Below are 16862 nucleotides of genomic sequence, written 5' to 3'. Positions count from 1 at the left end.
CAACTCTCCTTACGACGAAACTCGAAAAAAATCTCATTACGAATTTTTCCCCTAAAAAGTAGAGATATTAAACGCGATCGCGCGATAATTCTTTTCCGCTTTCGACGCCAGGTGCTATTGTTTCTCACATCATTCCTAGCCGAGTGTGAATTAAAAGAATGCGTAACGTCGTGTTAAACGATTACCCGCTTTCTGTCGTCTTGCACGCACGATTTCGTCTGGGTCATAACAAGGAGCGTATCTCGAATAAACAGGAACGTCGTCTCGGATTTAATTCTCGTTTATGAACGTACCTCTTCCCTCCCCTTTGCGTCCCTTCCGCCCCCCGTTCTCTCTACCCCTTCTTCTTTCTCATACTTGGCTCGTGAACGTATATTGTATATCCTCCGGAGGGTAGACCCCGGTTCTCTATATTTACCTGTCACCTCGATGACGATCGTGACGAGGGTACTACGTGTACCCGGCGCGGCGTACCCTTCGTTCTTGACGCTGCTCAGGGTACGAATATATATAGACGTCTTGAATCTGGCTCGTGTGTCGCATATACGGTTTTTCATGAGCTTGCTCGCACACGCGAATTATCTAGAGGTACTAAAAATAACCTGCGGGTTTAACGCTATTAACAGATTTAATTCGAAAGCATTAGTAAGAATTATTAGGGACCATTCTGACATCGATTCGTATCCTTTAATCGGTAATAATGAAATCCCACATGTGCGCCCAATCTATTTTAATTAGCCCGTATAACATGATATTTGATGTAAAAACTTGTAAGAGAGTAGTTAAAATCAATACGCGTACAAACATGGGGTCGACGATTTCACCGCATACCTCTCTCAGGAGGGGGAACATTGGTAAACAGCGATCAATTATCCGCGCGAGTCTCGTGGCCGTGCGTAAATTATCTCGTTCTCGCTTATATCTAGACGAGGTACGGGAAATCGTCACATTTTTCATGGAGATTAATCGAGTCGACAAACGAGTTCAATCGATGAATAATCGATTCGGGAGGGCGCGATAAATCGGCTCCTGCTGGCCCGGTGGTAGCTACTGATTCCACGCGCGATTTGCATACGCAGGAACGTGTCGCGGTACCAACGACACCCCAGACCCCACCTTCGATTATCATGAAAATGTCTCGAAAAGTACGTGTGTCGCGTCGTAGACACTCGCAGACGGCTCGCCGCAGTGACGCGCAGCGGCTCCCGTCCAACGAAAGCGAAAGAGAGAGAGAGAGAGAGAGAAAGAGAGAATGACAGAGACGAGAAGGGGAGCCTCTCGCTCGCCAAGAACAGGGGCTACCACACGAGACACGAAAATTGGCATAAATGAGATTGATACGACTTTAAGTTACTCCACGTGAGAGGCTCGACGCTAGTCGAGATTCTGGTCCCGCCACTCGTCACGCCACTTTGCTCGCCTCCTTGTGAAGAAAAGCGCTCTGAACGACAACGCTCTCGATCCAGGGCGTCCGACCAGATACGCCCCTGCCGTTGACCGGCGTGTCGCTCGTTTCAATAACGATCTGCGAGAACCCGTTTCCGATCTGCGGAAAGTGACGTTGAGAAAGAAAGAGAGAAGAACCAGCTAGGTAACCTACAGTGGCCAATCTGTATTAGCGTCGACCTATTTTAGTCTGTACCTCGATGGCTCCGAGTGATCGAGCGCGCTTTTCTCTTTATTCTCCTGAGGCGTTGACGGTGAATGTACTTTGCGACAGGTGGCATTTATATGTTCTTATATACGTATATATCTCTCTTACTGGAGTACAACTTCGATGGAGGAATCTTAAAAATACCGATATGTATCAATTGATTTTAAAGGCTACGACTTGTTCCCGTCACGTTTTGTGCATGGACGTTAATTTTTAAATCGAGTTGTTTTTATAAAATATATTATTCTCTTTCTTCAAAAGTAGTACGATTAAAAAAAATGTGATTTTCAAATTATAAATGAGTTGAGTAAACATTATCCTATTTTAATATTCAAAAGTGAGCTATAATTTAACTTAAGAAAAAAATCATTAAAATGATCACAAATTAAAAGGATGGTTTCGAAGGGTCATGAAAAAAAATTATAAAAGTAGTATTTAATATATATCTTTTTTGTCGATATCATTTAATTAGTCAATAATTTCTGTCAAGTTGAAAAATAGGTTTCTTCTTTTTTGAGAAATTTAATTTTTTGAGTTGTATCATTTTTATTAATCTAAAGGAGCGATATGTTGTAGAAAGTTATTTTCTAAACTTTGTTAGAAAGAGAAAATTTTGCTAAACTTTTGTAGATCATTGACACTATTGGCACTTTTAGTATCTATGTAGCGTATGATTACCGGGAAGAAATATGCTAAAACTCGAAAATTCAAAAAATTTATAAATGAGTAAATATTTGCAATAGCTTTACTCTCGTATAACCAACAATTATAAAAATACTTTATCAATCGATAGTCTCATTTTATATACGATTCACTATAACTTTTTAACTATTTCAATCGATCGCAAAAACGCGACCGTGAAGATGCTCCCACGGATAGCGAAAGAACACTGTGTGGTACGAGGGTGATCGCGCGGAATCTGGGAGCGGCGGCGTGTAGAACAAGTAATAAAATAATTTTAACGACCAGCTTGAATTATGCGCGTGGTACAAATAATAATATCTGCCCGGCACGCATCCCCGCAATAAATATCGAAGGGGTCCCTGGTCCTTTCCCCCTTCTCGCCCTTCCCCGTTGACGATCCAAGAACCCTCGAGCGTACCCTCTTCACGGTACACCTCGACGAGGTTCATGCTCGGTTATATGGAGCAGAGGGCCCCCGATCGTACCGAGGGGGGACCCCTTGCGAAAAGGGGCCTGACCTCGTCGCAGTGATTCTCCGTTCTTGTCGCCGGCATCGTCGGTATATCTTCCACGAAGACGATAACGTGGGAATTTCGATGTAACTAGTAAGTCAATAAGATATTCGTCTTTTCTTTATATCAACAAGAATATCTACGCGATGGACAGCATTTCGGAATGCGATAATTTTTAACAATCCATTGTCATAATTTATACTTAATCTCAATGATAACAGATTACTAGACTTTCGGCACCATTTCTATTATGACATACACGTGAGTTTTCTTTTATTTTATATGCTATAACGTTTTTATAAATAGAGATACATTTGAAGAAGCTACGCGATTTGTAGATTATTTTCGTCTTGATTGCGCAAATTATCTCTAACGTTTCGTGAACATTCCAATTTACTTCATAAGGGTCAGAAACAATTTGATACAGTATCAAAAGTTGCTTCTCACTCTAATAAAGTAAACTGCAATGCCTATGGAAAGTTGGCACTTAACGATGTATTAAGACAAGGAGGAATATAATCTGCAAACCACGTAGCTTCTTCTCTAAGAAAATATATCTGTAATGTGACTTTAAAAAGTATTAAAGATTGTTTACCGTTATATTTCTTCACGTTTAACGTTTCGATTGAAAAAAAATTATTATAATATATTCATTTTTACGCCATATTTTTTACAATACCCAATGTAATAATATTGTGACAAAATAATATAGAGTGAACTGAACACCGAAAGATCAGCATTTCCCTCAATAATTGAATATGAAGAATATAAATAGGTTTATTCTCTCATCAGTCTACTTCAAATAGTAATTGTTTATAAACATATGTTATAATAGAAGCTCGCACTTTTCGTGGGCGTTAAGGAAAACGCTGATAAAAATTTACCGCAAGATTTCGCAAACGGATACACACGCGCTTACCCAAGTACCCGAAGATTCGCGAATCGCGATCGTGCTGGGCACGTATTGAAATTCCAGACGCGTTGGATGACGTTCGCGTACGCGGAACGAATCTCCTCGAGGTTTCTTGAATACACGAAGAGAACCGTGTCGCGCAACGCGGACGTCGTGTTGCCGGCAGGTGACAGACGTAGCACGAATTAAGTGTCATAAGATGGTGGACCGACATACGAAGGGTACCATTGTCATTTCCCGCCGCGTACCGAATTTCGACGTGGATTCCGAAGCGTGTCTATAGATCGATCGTCGCAATAATACCGGACGTTTCCAAATGACTCGACTATTGTGACGCTGGCCCACGACCCTCGGTAAAAATAGATCGCATCAAAACAAACATAAAAGCAATTCCATCGTATTTTCGCCAATGTGAATAATTTATTTTTATTTTTGTGAAACACACGAGCCGTATTACGATCGCACCTTACAAATTTTCTATCCAAAAGCACCAATTTGCATTAGAGGGAGAAAATAATAAAGAGAGATAATCTTTCAATTTTAGGTTTCTTGATGTAACGATTAAACGATTCAATTCGCAGTAGCCTCTAAAAAAAAAAAAAAAAAAGAAATCAAATAGGCAGGCATCTTCGAAGGCGGAGTTCGACGAACATTTAAATTGGCCGACGGGATATTGCATCGTACGACTGCGAAGGCTATCCGGTTGCAGTGCAGATTTTGCAATGCAAGAAAGAAAAAAGCGTTTCGATGTCGGGAACCAGAAAAGAGAGGCGGAAGAGGCGAGGGAGACGCGGGAGGGAGGGATGGGGTACGGCAAGAGAGAGATTATGTCGTCAAAACGGACGTGCGGCGTAGACCGGCGGTTGTGCCCATTGGCCGTTGACAGCGCAATGAGATCCTGATTTGCGCGGATGTATTTAATCGCGCGCGGAGGCGCGCGAGAGAGTTGCGGGCTCGCGCGAACGAGTGAGCGAGCGAGCGAGCGAGCAGTTGCGCGCATCGTTTAGCAATCAGGGAGAATGATGCAGCCAGAATGGCCAGCCGACCGGGCTGGTGCAGCGAGATGCCGTAGCTACGCGCAATCAGTATGCCCGCGCAATTTATTTGTACACCTGTGCCCGCCGCGGTCCTGCGGGACGCGAGAGACCGATCCGGGATCCGGGCTTTCACGCATGGCTACGCACTCACGAAAGAACGAGAACTTCAGTTACGCTCGCGTAGAGAATTGCCATAAATCGTATCTTTTAAACAAATCTCCGATGAAGAAGACTTTCCTAAAATGTTGCTTATTTTAATGGAATTTAATTCAAATATTTTCTATTAATATAAAATTAGTCAAATTATGTTTAAATAGAAGATTAATAAAAGTTTTTTGAAATAACCCACATATAGAGCTTGCTAGCAAGACGCCAGTAGTTACAACGAAATCAATGCTTAGTCAATGCTACGTACTGTTAATTGACAGAAAAGATTCTGTCAATCAGTACTGGGCCATTACTGGCAAATGACTGGCTAAATTGATTAGGCCAGTAGTTGGTCAATACTATGCCAGTATCTGAACTATGGTAGTCAATACTGACCCAGTATTAAACTGATTTTAAAATCTTATGTGGAAAGTATATACATGATGCATGCTTTTCATTCGTATGGATTTTTTTCTAAATATATCTCGTTTTAATATTAATTACAGGTATTTAATGTTAATTATTTGACAGATAATATGAAATTGATACTCAAGTTTATGCCTTTTTACCTAAATACACATTTTCAAAAAATTTATTGAAAGAAACAGTAAATATGATTGATATATATCTATTAAGATAAATAATGTGACAGGTAGATATAACAACAAAAGATGCAAGAACAGGTATTATATTATACTAATAAAATAACAGGAATGGCATAGTTAACTTCGGGTTTTACAGTTAGTTTTTGTTACCACTTAATAATAGAGGGCCTCATGTCTTAATATATGTATATATAAATTCTCAACAAAAAATGGACATTCATACTTGAACAGTAGGTTTATGTAATTCCGACGGGCATTGTATATTAATCTCTTTGTTGTGAATATATATTTCTACCCTATAACGTCAACAGCGTATATAATCTTAATTATTAGATGAATGATAATGATATGATATCTTCATTCTTAGCTTGAACAATATTCTATATGCTGTAACACCACAAATATCTGATCAATCGCTTGCGATACTATGATCTCATTTTAAAATTCATATGCATTGATAAAAGGTAGGATATATTGCAAATTAACCATTTTTACTAAACTGCTTTAGTTGACTAAAAATTTTTTTTTCTAAAAACCGTTTTACATCCAATTTGTTAATGCATTTAATCTTGACAGTGATTTACATGACAAAGGTGATTTATGTTCAACCTTTTTTAGTTCCAAATTTAGTTTTTCTTTTGGCTACAAAAAATAACATTAATTTCCGTCTTGCACTTTCTCTTTTATGACTCTAGGTCGAATTTTCTTTTTTACTTGTAAGATAATAAAAGTGATACATCGTCCATATTGTCCTTGGACCTTGTCGTAAAATAAAATTAATGGATTTTAGAAATTAAAGAAACACGCTACCGGCATGTTTTTAACAATTTATGAAACTGTGAAAATAATAAATTTTACTAATTTTGTAAGTGGTAATAATTCTTTTCCTGTCACAACCATGGTTCCTTTTAAACCATGACAAATTTTCTTTTTTGTCAATGCGAAGTATAAAATTGTGCATTTTTTATAAGAAATATTTCCTAGTGGATTATAATAAACATGATTGGTTGAGTTCAGGTAACATAATCATCGTACCGTAAAGTATCAATATATATCTTCAAGATATCGACTTACTAAATTTACTTGTAAAATATACGCAATTTTATTGGAAATAGTTAATTATATTTACATAATTTTTATTAAAATCGTTTTACTCTCTGATGAAATTGATTTTATCGCTGGCAATGATATCGATCTGCCTTATCGCACGTCGTTACATAGTTATGATAGTTATGATAATAGCAATTGAAAGTGTCGATGATAAACTTTATTATGCTGTGTGATAAAGAAAAAGATTCGTTAATGGTTTTTATGGCTCTTTGTGAAAGAAAAAAGAGCTGTATTGGCCACTTGGTAAAACCAACGACTGTAAATTTCTATTCCAATGGTAGGTTGCTCGTGCTGTGGTTTGGACGAGCGAGAGATTATTTGGATTCCGAAGAATGGCAACAATCGAGCTTTGTAATCGGTCCTCGAAACGATAAAGACTTTGTTGGCTACCCTTCCGGCGGCACCGTTCTCTCCCCGTCACAACCACCCCCTGATTTTCACTCGATCTCGCCCCCTCCCCCTCCTCCACCTTCCTCCTTTCTCTTCGTCGCACACACATACACACACAATCTCCCTTTCTCTCGTTACTCGAGTTCTAAGAGCTGGCCCAATGCTATCACCTGTTGACAATCGGACGCCTACGAATTCGCCTGCGTATCGCGCGATCGTGTTCTCCCCCTCTCTCAGTATTCTCTTCTTTCTTCACTTTGACACGGAGTTTGACGGCGTTCCAAGTCCGATGAATCGGAGAGAAGTTTATTTTAATACAAGAGCGATCCGCAAGATGTTGAAATGAGCAATATTCAATAAACAATATGTTTTTCAAAATTGATGTAAATAGTTGTGATATATCTGTTTTCTGTCTAGCGTGTAAATTGATTATTTAGAATAAGGTGTTGTATCATATTTCCGCAGTTTAACGACTTACAGCACGTATAAAAGCTTCATAAATTAAAATAATGATAACTTTTTCACAAAAGTTGAAAATACATGCCAAAAATTCATCAAAATTTTATAACCATGAAAAGAAAATACCTTAATGTTTTTGCAAAGATCCACGTGTTTCATTTGTTACTTTCAACACACTTTGATAGGTTGAAATATTTATTTTAACTCCTCTTTCTAGTTACAAATGTGTTAGACACAGCTGTGAGCAAATTGTAGAATTTCTTTTAGTAAAATTAACATTAATATTATTTTGCATCAGTAACATTAGTAATATTTCATTTGTCGCACTATGATAGGTAGAAAAATTTATTTTAACTTTGTTTATGTTACAAATAGAATGTGTTAAACATAGTTGTGAGCAGATTGTAGAATTTTTTTTAGTAAAATTAACGTTAGTAATGTGTAAACATATATTTATATTAGAATTTACATTATAAAATACATTTTTACGTTATTTATGTATTTACTGATTTAAATTATATTATTTCAACACTAAAAAATATTGAATATCAGTTTAACACAAAATATCCAAGTATCACATTATGCTTCACAATCAAAATATGTTAAATGAACATATGAAATATTAAAATCTCAACACACAAGGATCAGTTTTTTTAATACCAGATATTTTCTACTCTGTGAATATGATCTCTTTTAAATATCTATTTTACGATTATTACATTTATCATTGGTTCGATTTTAATTATTATCAAAACTAACGAGTTCACTTTTTAACAACAAAAAATCGTTTTGCAATAAAAAAATTTATCACCAGCACTTTCGCTTGCCGTTTATCATCACATTATGTAAAAATATGTGCCATAAGGAAGATTATTACCGATATAAAATAAATTATGCCAGCGCGGAGCGATTTTGACGAAAATTACTTGAAAACATTCGACTAAGGAAATATTTCCAGCGAAATTGTTAGAAGTAATTTACCGCACGTGCACCACGTTTAAGAGAGCCCGTCGCTTCGCACAATGAATAGTAACGAGAAAGGATTTCGCTTTCGCGCTGCGAAGAGACGTGCGCTTCGCGCGTCGCGAAAATCGATGTGCGTCGCAAGAGGAACGTAATCGCGAAACCAAAGGTCTCGGTTCCCGAACGTCGCCGTCGGTCGGATATGAATGAACGCGAGCGCGGCACGAGACGGCCGGCCCGTTCGTGCGGGTAGAGAAGGAGATCGATCAGGGGGCCGTTCAGGATTCTGGTTTTCGAGTGCGTCTATGCCGGAACATACAATGAGCTTTCTCATGTCGCACGGTGGATGCGCCGCATCGCCGATGCACACATTCGCGCACATGTATATACACGCGACCTCGATATACGCGCGCGCACTTGATAGGGACAGATAGCTCTTCTGTATGTGTGCGTGTTATTGCGAACGTATACGTATACGCGAGAAGCCTAGGAAAGCCCGGTGCTACAAAGGCAGTGCGCCATCGAGTATCGCAAACATTGATTTGAATCACAAAGACCGCCCGCGGTATCCTATTGTCGGACTCCGACTTATTGTACGTTCTCTCTCTCTCTCTCTCTCTCTCTCTCTTTCTCTATTTCTCCATTTCTCCTTTACCTTCAGCTTTCTAGGTGTATCGCTCGATCCGCTCTATCTTCTTTCAACGGTAACGACCTATCAATCCACTTATTCCGCACGGTTTATGTGCCACTTGTGGCATTTCGGCCTAATGCCGCTGTTGCGCGGGCAAATCATACGCGCGAGAGGCGTTCTCGTTAATATTCGTGCATGTATCAGCCACTTGTGATCAGATATCGTTTTAATTTGTAGCTGATTACGTTAAAATGTACGACGGGGTTTTTGCAATGATTGCACAAGTTCCATATAACGGTGCTGTAAGCCAATTTCATTTTATCTTGAATTGCCAGGTAGTAAAATCTAGCGCGTTCACAAAAAATTAAAATCTTTGGAAAGTTCGAGGACGTTAAAAGTTAAGCACGGACTTTATTCATTTCCAAAATGCAGAGATAGTATAACAAAGGCAAAAAGGAAAGAGGATTAAGCCATAAAGTGAAAATAAAAAAAATTAAAGATGATGTAAGTTCGACATTTTCAATTTTATGATCCTGCACATGCCATTTGTATGTTGTAAAAATAAAAAGTACAATACTTACAAGCAGGAAACACTTTCTACCTGCTGTCTAATAATGCCAGACGATAAATCACGAGCTAACATAAATTTAAGTTCGTTCACCCGAAAAAATGTCGTTCACCCGCAAGAGAAAAGTTTTTATTAATTGTAGATTTATTTATCTTTCGCAATATAAATGCACCTGTAAATACGATACAAACCAAATGCTTGTTTTAATTGAATTGATATTTTTTTCGCATTAAAATTCTATTCAAATTATCAAATTTCTACGAAATATTTACGGTGGTGATAATATAATAATTTACTTATAATCAATATTGTTTATACATCAAGTCATTGTTATCTAATTGCTTTTGACTGCGATTATGTGGTAGATATAATATAAAATATAATTAAATTTTTTTTTTGTTATTATATTATAGACGAGTTAAATATCTACGTTTTATATTCATAAAACATCTTTATTTTTGTTATTATTTTAATCAGGTATCGCTGCGATAAAAGATTATCGAGATATCGGATAAACTATAATCGCGATCAATGCAAGCTACAATTGCACTAAAGATTGACGTTCTCAAGGACGAATTGCGAAATAATAATGTCATCGCAATCACGATGATCGCGCATCAGGATCGAGATCACTCTAGATTACTTTGCAAAATTGATGTAATTGCAGTAATCAAAACGTAGATAAACAATCATTCGATGAGAATGCAATTGCGATAATCATCTCTTGGAATGAGGAAAAAATGTATGCTACACTTAAAAGAGGATATTAATAGTTTTTGAGTACGTTTATACGTGTCGTATCGATTTTGGAATTGTCGCGATATCTTTTACTGATATCGACGAAGCACAAAATATAGTTTTACGCGTTTATTTACCACGCACACTTCCGCCACAAACCAATTCGTTTCGCATCTCTTCTCCTTTTCTTCGCGTCTCGCGGCAACAGGTCCCACAACATACAGCATGCTGAAACGAAGACACGACGTCCAATGAAAGCTCTACGATAACGATTTTAGTGAGCTTCTTGCCGTGAATTCTGCCGCCCAACGGAAAAGGACAGGAGGGAGGGAGGAGCGAGATCCTTATTACGAGCTCCGAATCTTCTCGAATATATCGCGAGCAGTGAAATAAAATTCGGTATTGAGAGTTTGAAAGAGAAATCATTACGAGAGTCAAGAAAATTAAGAGGAAACGCGAATACTATTATACTTATACCTTTCAGTGAGATAAAAGAAAACTTTGATAAGATACGATAAATGACGCGCAGTGCACATGATGTGAATTGCGGGAAATATGTCTCAATCTTCACTCGCTTAGTTTATCTGCTAACTTCTAAGGCAAATCATGAGAACATCTTTCATAAGATAAGTCATTTCTAATCTTATTCGTCATATAAGTATCGCACTACCTGTGCTCTTAAAAACAGTGTACTACAAAATCTCGCGTTGTGTCTTCTACTTGTACATATATACATATATATACATATATATATCCATCATATTATCTCTCTATGAGATTCTTAAATGTGTATTTGGCTTATTCGTGCATTAACGTTGATGGATATGTAATACATCACGTAACTCCAGGTCGTGTGCAAAGGAACATATTAAGGCTCGCGGACACACGTATGCACCAGGCACCTAGCGCTGCTCAACGCTGTTCAACGCTGCGAGCGGCGGCCGCGTAGCGGTACATGCGTCCGACGGGTAGCCGATTTCGCGGCGCGAAAAAGTAAGTAGAAATGTTGCCCGTGCACAGCAGTGAAGAGCGAAAGAGACAGACGAGAGGAAAGGATGACGATAGCGTTAGGTAGGAACGAGAAGCGAAGGGAGGGAACGAGACGTCGGACCGAAGCATCGCCGCGAGAGGTCGGTCATGTTCGCTAAGTGACGTCACGAAGCTGTGGCGCCGCCTCCGAGGTGAGCGAGCCGGCCGATTGGTTGAGAGAAATGATGGCAGGCGCGCTTGCCAATCGATTGCCTACGGTGCGTAGTACGGAGCGCAGTACATCGGTCGGATATGGTCCCCACTATACCGCGAGGTAGCGTACGAGAAGAGGGGTGCTCAACGCTGGAAGAAGGGAGACGGCCGCCTTCTCGGCAGGAACTGAGCTTCTATCTCGAGCCTTGTTGGAAATACATCAGACGGTTTCGTTCTCTCACAGAGGATAGAAGTTGTGTACGCATCTTCTGCATCGGACCGTTCGTTGTTAGTAGTCGTGCATCAGCACAGTGGAAGTAGAGCGAGGAGTAGTTGAGAATAAAAGCGCATCGCTGCCTTTTAATCGTGCTACGCGCCGCAGTTATAAACTGCCCTGCCGCACCGGATTACATCGACGAAAGTGCATACGCGGGTGAAAGAGCAAAGAATTCTTGAAGACAAAAACAGTGTTCGTGAACTTGATCAGGTATTGGGTTTTCGCGTTGATTTGTCTTCTCGCGTTTCTTCCTGTGTCGCACGCGCTGTTTAGAGGGTGCCATCATCTCGTTTCAAAGGAGACCGCCGCTCCGGAGCACTCGCGCTTAGTTGGCGCGTCGTTGCCGCATTGTCGTGACGCGATTCGTCGAGCGTACTGTGGCTCGCAGCCAGTCAGAATAGCTGGCGAATGGTACGGAGTGGTGAGAGACTAGCAGTGAGGGGAAGAAAGCGAGTGAGTCAGTTCTCGTATAGACATTCTGAACCACGGATCGCTTTAAGCGCTTCTCTGGATTTTTGAAAAGACGAGAAAAACGAATGAACATACGCATCGCGGAACAATGTACGAAGGGGGACTATTTCGATAGTATGTCGATCGCGAGTGATGCTTCTCGCCGAGAGATCGTGTCTGCATGGCGTTTGTCTCGTGAATGATATTCATAATTAAATTCGAACACTGCGAAAAACGAAGATTTATCGTAATTGGTGATACGAAGATCATCACCAGCGCGGAATGGTTCGAGACTGCCACATCATTCGATACGCTCACGCGATCGTGTGATCCAGTTGATCACACACACTAGTGACTAGAAAACGTGCGCGAACGTTTTGCGATCCATTCTTACGCGGAGTGTCTTAATAGTGATTTATATATTAGTGACTTAGAGAGTTCTAGCGATTGATTTTCATGTCATCGCTTCGGAGGTGAACTTAAAGAAAACTCCGGTGGTGATTTAGACGACGAGTTTATCCACCGGTGTGATCAATTGACTTTTTTTTGGCGTGCCCCCATTGATTTTCTTGACGTCGAACGGTATTAGAAAAGGGCAGCAAACTGTACGGGCACAGGCAAGAAGAGATGCACACGATGGAGACGGACATGAAGGGCGGCAGTCTGCATGCTCAGATGCCACCGCATCCACACCAGGGTGTATCACCGATGGGCCATCATACTGGGATGTCTCCTTACGGATCTTTAGGCTCGATAGTTCATAGCTCCGCGCTGTCGGGGAGCCCACCCAGCGCGGGTGGCTTGGGCCTCGGTCTTCAACATCATCATCAAACTTCTCAACATCATTACGCAATGTCAGCTGCCGCCGTCGCCGCCGCGGCCGTGCAACAGCAGCAGCAACAACAGCAACAGCAGAGCATGCACGCAATGGTAGTTCAACAGAGCGCTCAGCAACAGCAACATCATGCTCATCAGCAACCACAACAGCAACAGTCGCAGTCACAGCAGCATCATCAAGCTAATAATCATAGCAATCCAAATAATCCTAACAACCCCAGCAATTCTTCCAACGCCAAGAATAACAACATGGATCGCGTAAAGAGGCCAATGAATGCATTCATGGTATGGTCGCGTGGGCAACGGCGCAAGATGGCTCAAGAAAATCCGAAAATGCATAATTCCGAAATATCGAAACGCCTTGGTGCCGAATGGAAACTTCTCAGCGAAGGAGAGAAGCGTCCGTTTATTGACGAGGCGAAGCGGCTGCGCGCCGTTCATATGAAAGAACATCCCGATTACAAGTATCGGCCACGTCGCAAGACAAAGACGCTCATAAAGAAAGACAAGTTTCAGCTCGGCGGAGCAGTCGCCGGCGTCGGTGGAATGCTCGGTGTGGATCAACGGCAAGTAGGTACCAGCGGAGGACCGCAGCAGCCGCAATTATCGCGAGACGTATATCAGATGCCCAACGGGTACATGCCCAACGGTTACATGATGCATGATCCAACAACGTATCAGCAACACGTCGCGTACAGCAGTCACATGGGTGGTGCTGCAACAGCTGCCTCGGCTGTGGCCTATCCTAGGTACGATTCCATGGGACATCACATCGGTGGCAGCAGTCCTAGTCCTATCAATATGAACGGCTATGGCGGATACGGTGGATACGGCGGTACCACTGTACCCGGTGGATCACCATCACCTTATCATCAGGCTCAGACGGGTTCTCAGATATCCAGTAGTCATAGTCCTAGTGGCAGCAGCATAAAGTCCGAGCCTACGAGCCCAGCGAGCGGTGGCATACATACACCGACGCCGACGGGCGGCCCGACGCCGACGGGCGCGGCTGGTCCTGCCGGCCAGGTCAAGAGGGAATACATGGGGCAGCAGCAAACGAGCCAACAGGCATCGCAAGGAGATCTCCGGCAGATGATCTCTATGTATTTGCCGCAAGGCATCGAGCAGGGAGTCGTGCAACACGGTGGAAGCGTCTACCCACCGGGTCCATCACCTGACTCATTGACGCAACATCATACAACCATGCAGCCGATTACACACATGTAAGTTATTACAAAGGAAGTGAAGAGACAAGCTTCTTTCTCACACATTACACTTCTTCTTCTTCTTCTTCTTTCTGCCTATACTTGCTTGCGAGTAGCTTTTAGAGTCGTGAAAATGGGGTAAACCATGATGCTCGATATAGTTATATCTCGACATCTTATAGTCCTTTAAAATATGGAATAAATGAGACTACTTTTGTAGATACACAGTATTTCTTTCAAAAATTAGACCACATTTTTTTTTGCTATTACCTACACTTTTTCCAATAAAAATTACATAGAGTATCACAAATGTCTCTATTATAATAGTATTAGATACGAATAGACTTTCGCAATATTTCTACAAACTAAAGCATAATATTTACGTTCGAAGGGAAAGAAATGTTTTGGGTCACGTTGTGAACGACGACCTATAGCGTCCCCGACAGATAATTTGAGTCAGTACATATCTATCCTAGTACAGTCCTAATCCATAATGTTCATCGATGTCAAGTATGACGAACGTAACGCAGTTTATCCCAGTTTGACGATGATTGCACTGTTCACTTGAGTTATAATTAACAAAAATCATTGATGAGATAGATCTTCGAATGTTATTTGAAGATCATCGATCGTTTTTTGCAATTTGAACGTTATTGGAGTTTACAGGAGATTCGCATTAATTATAAATTGTATTTTAAAAATTAGTTTGTATTTTATATATTTTTTTTTTATTTTTCCATTTAATACATTTTTTAATTTAATTTCTCATTTAGAATACCAAATAGAAAGTCTGCAGTTCTACATTAAAATTCTTTGCATTTGTTATGTTATTGTATTTATAAATATAAAAATTATTTCTCTAACATAAATTCTTTTATATATTTCTTGGCTATAAACTGAATTTTCATAACAAGAATCCCCTGTACTCCGCACGTATAATAATTCGTTAGTATCGTGTATGCTTCATTTAAGAATTATTCTCTTATCAAATGAATGTGCAATACTTATATAAATATTATTTATCTCCTTTTTAATGCCTCCTTTCTTCTTATACTGATTTATTTCACGACGCAATACTCACTTTTTTCTATTGCTAAAGCAAATGATAATATACTATCGTGATGAGAACTATGCTTCTGGATCTTCTATCATTACACCAATTAACTACTAAAACAGCGATCTATGATTCGCTTCTTACATCTGAAATTTGCGACCAGTTGCTTATTCGCGCACGATTATTACTATTTCAAGAGTTAGCAAAGTGGAACTTCCAAGATATCATTACTCTAGAAAATTATAGACTGCCGTGTCGAGTCGGGAAGTAAGAATGAAATGCGTCGATTTACCTCGTATCAAGGTGTAAAAATCTTACACGCTTGATAAAACATTATTAATATGAATTTTACTAGAATAAGTAAACATTTGAATAACTATCGCCGCACTAAAGCGAATAAAATATAATTTATCTGTATTTAGGCGCATGTCTTATACGTTTAATTTTTCTTAGCTAGAATATATTTGTTGAAACGTGATTCATATTTATTTATTTGTACTCTTTATGTAAACTCTTATATATCCAAGTTTAATTGTCATCCTTTAAACATTACTTACGTAGGAGAACTTGCTCGTATCCTTAAAAAGTTCCTTTGCCTAATAATAGATAGAAGGCATATATTTGAGGTTTATCAGGATTTATAAGAGATTAGTGGGTTTATAATAAAGAGGATTTAAGCAATTCTGTGTTTGCATTTAATCGAAACTTTAAAACTTATATACAATGCCTGTTTTCACCAACGTAGATTAACTTTAAGAATTAGAAAAAAAAGAACAAGTTAAACCGAGATTAAAATTAATTTACATCGAAATTGTATAGTTTATGGGTTATTTCTGTATGATTGATACAGAAATAACCCTTTGATATATTACAATTATAATTACTAATTCTCCATGAATATTGCAGTTTACGTCATTAGAGCAAGAAATAACAATCTGATACTGTTAATCTACATTGGTAGAAACGGCGATTAATAGATCCAACAGTCTTCGTTTGTTTATTTACACACTCTCTCTCTCATCACATACTCATTACATGTATCGAAATCAGTTTATCAATTATAATATATATATTTTTCGTATAATTATGTTTTAGATGTAGATTATCAGTTTATTAAATTTTAATCTTACTTTTTAATTATAAAATACAGAGATTTACTCAAAGATTTGTAATTTCTCGCAAAAATTTTTAGTTATTTGTAAATTATGTGATTATATATCTAGTTTTGTAACTATTACATCATTTTATCTTATTTCTTTCCATTGATTTTTATTGTAAATTATTAATTATGCTATTTTTTGTATCTATTTTTTTTATATTTCGTTATTATGTAGATACATAATAGAAATTTTAAAGCCAATTGAATTATTTTGAACGTAGGGTCCAGAAGCAGAGTTCACGATATCGTATATTTAGTTTGAAACTTATAAATTTATTTTTCTTCAT

The 16862-nt window shown here is 39.1% G+C and overlaps 1 protein-coding gene across 3 annotated transcripts in view; it reads left to right on the top strand.

The window, feature by feature from the left end:
- Nucleotides 1–12712: 12712 nt before the first annotated feature.
- The window catches only part of SoxN (SRY-box transcription factor soxNeuro), a 107641-nt gene continuing 103491 nt past the window's right edge, over nucleotides 12713–16862 (top strand). For all 3 annotated transcript variants that reach the window (XM_018538606.1, XM_018538607.1, XM_018538608.1), the window contains exon 1: nucleotides 12713–14380. In XM_018538606.1, the coding sequence (XP_018394108.1) occupies nucleotides 12948–14380 (1433 nt within the window). In that variant the 5' untranslated portion in view covers nucleotides 12713–12947. The remainder of the gene's footprint in view (nucleotides 14381–16862) is intronic.

This window comes from Cyphomyrmex costatus, unplaced genomic scaffold (assembly GCF_001594065.2).
Source record: "Cyphomyrmex costatus isolate MS0001 unplaced genomic scaffold, Ccosl1.0 scaffold193, whole genome shotgun sequence".
Lineage (NCBI taxonomy): Eukaryota > Metazoa > Arthropoda > Insecta > Hymenoptera > Formicidae > Cyphomyrmex > Cyphomyrmex costatus.
Note: the sequence above shows the minus strand (reverse complement) of the source record. Positions and strands in the feature narration are given on the sequence as shown.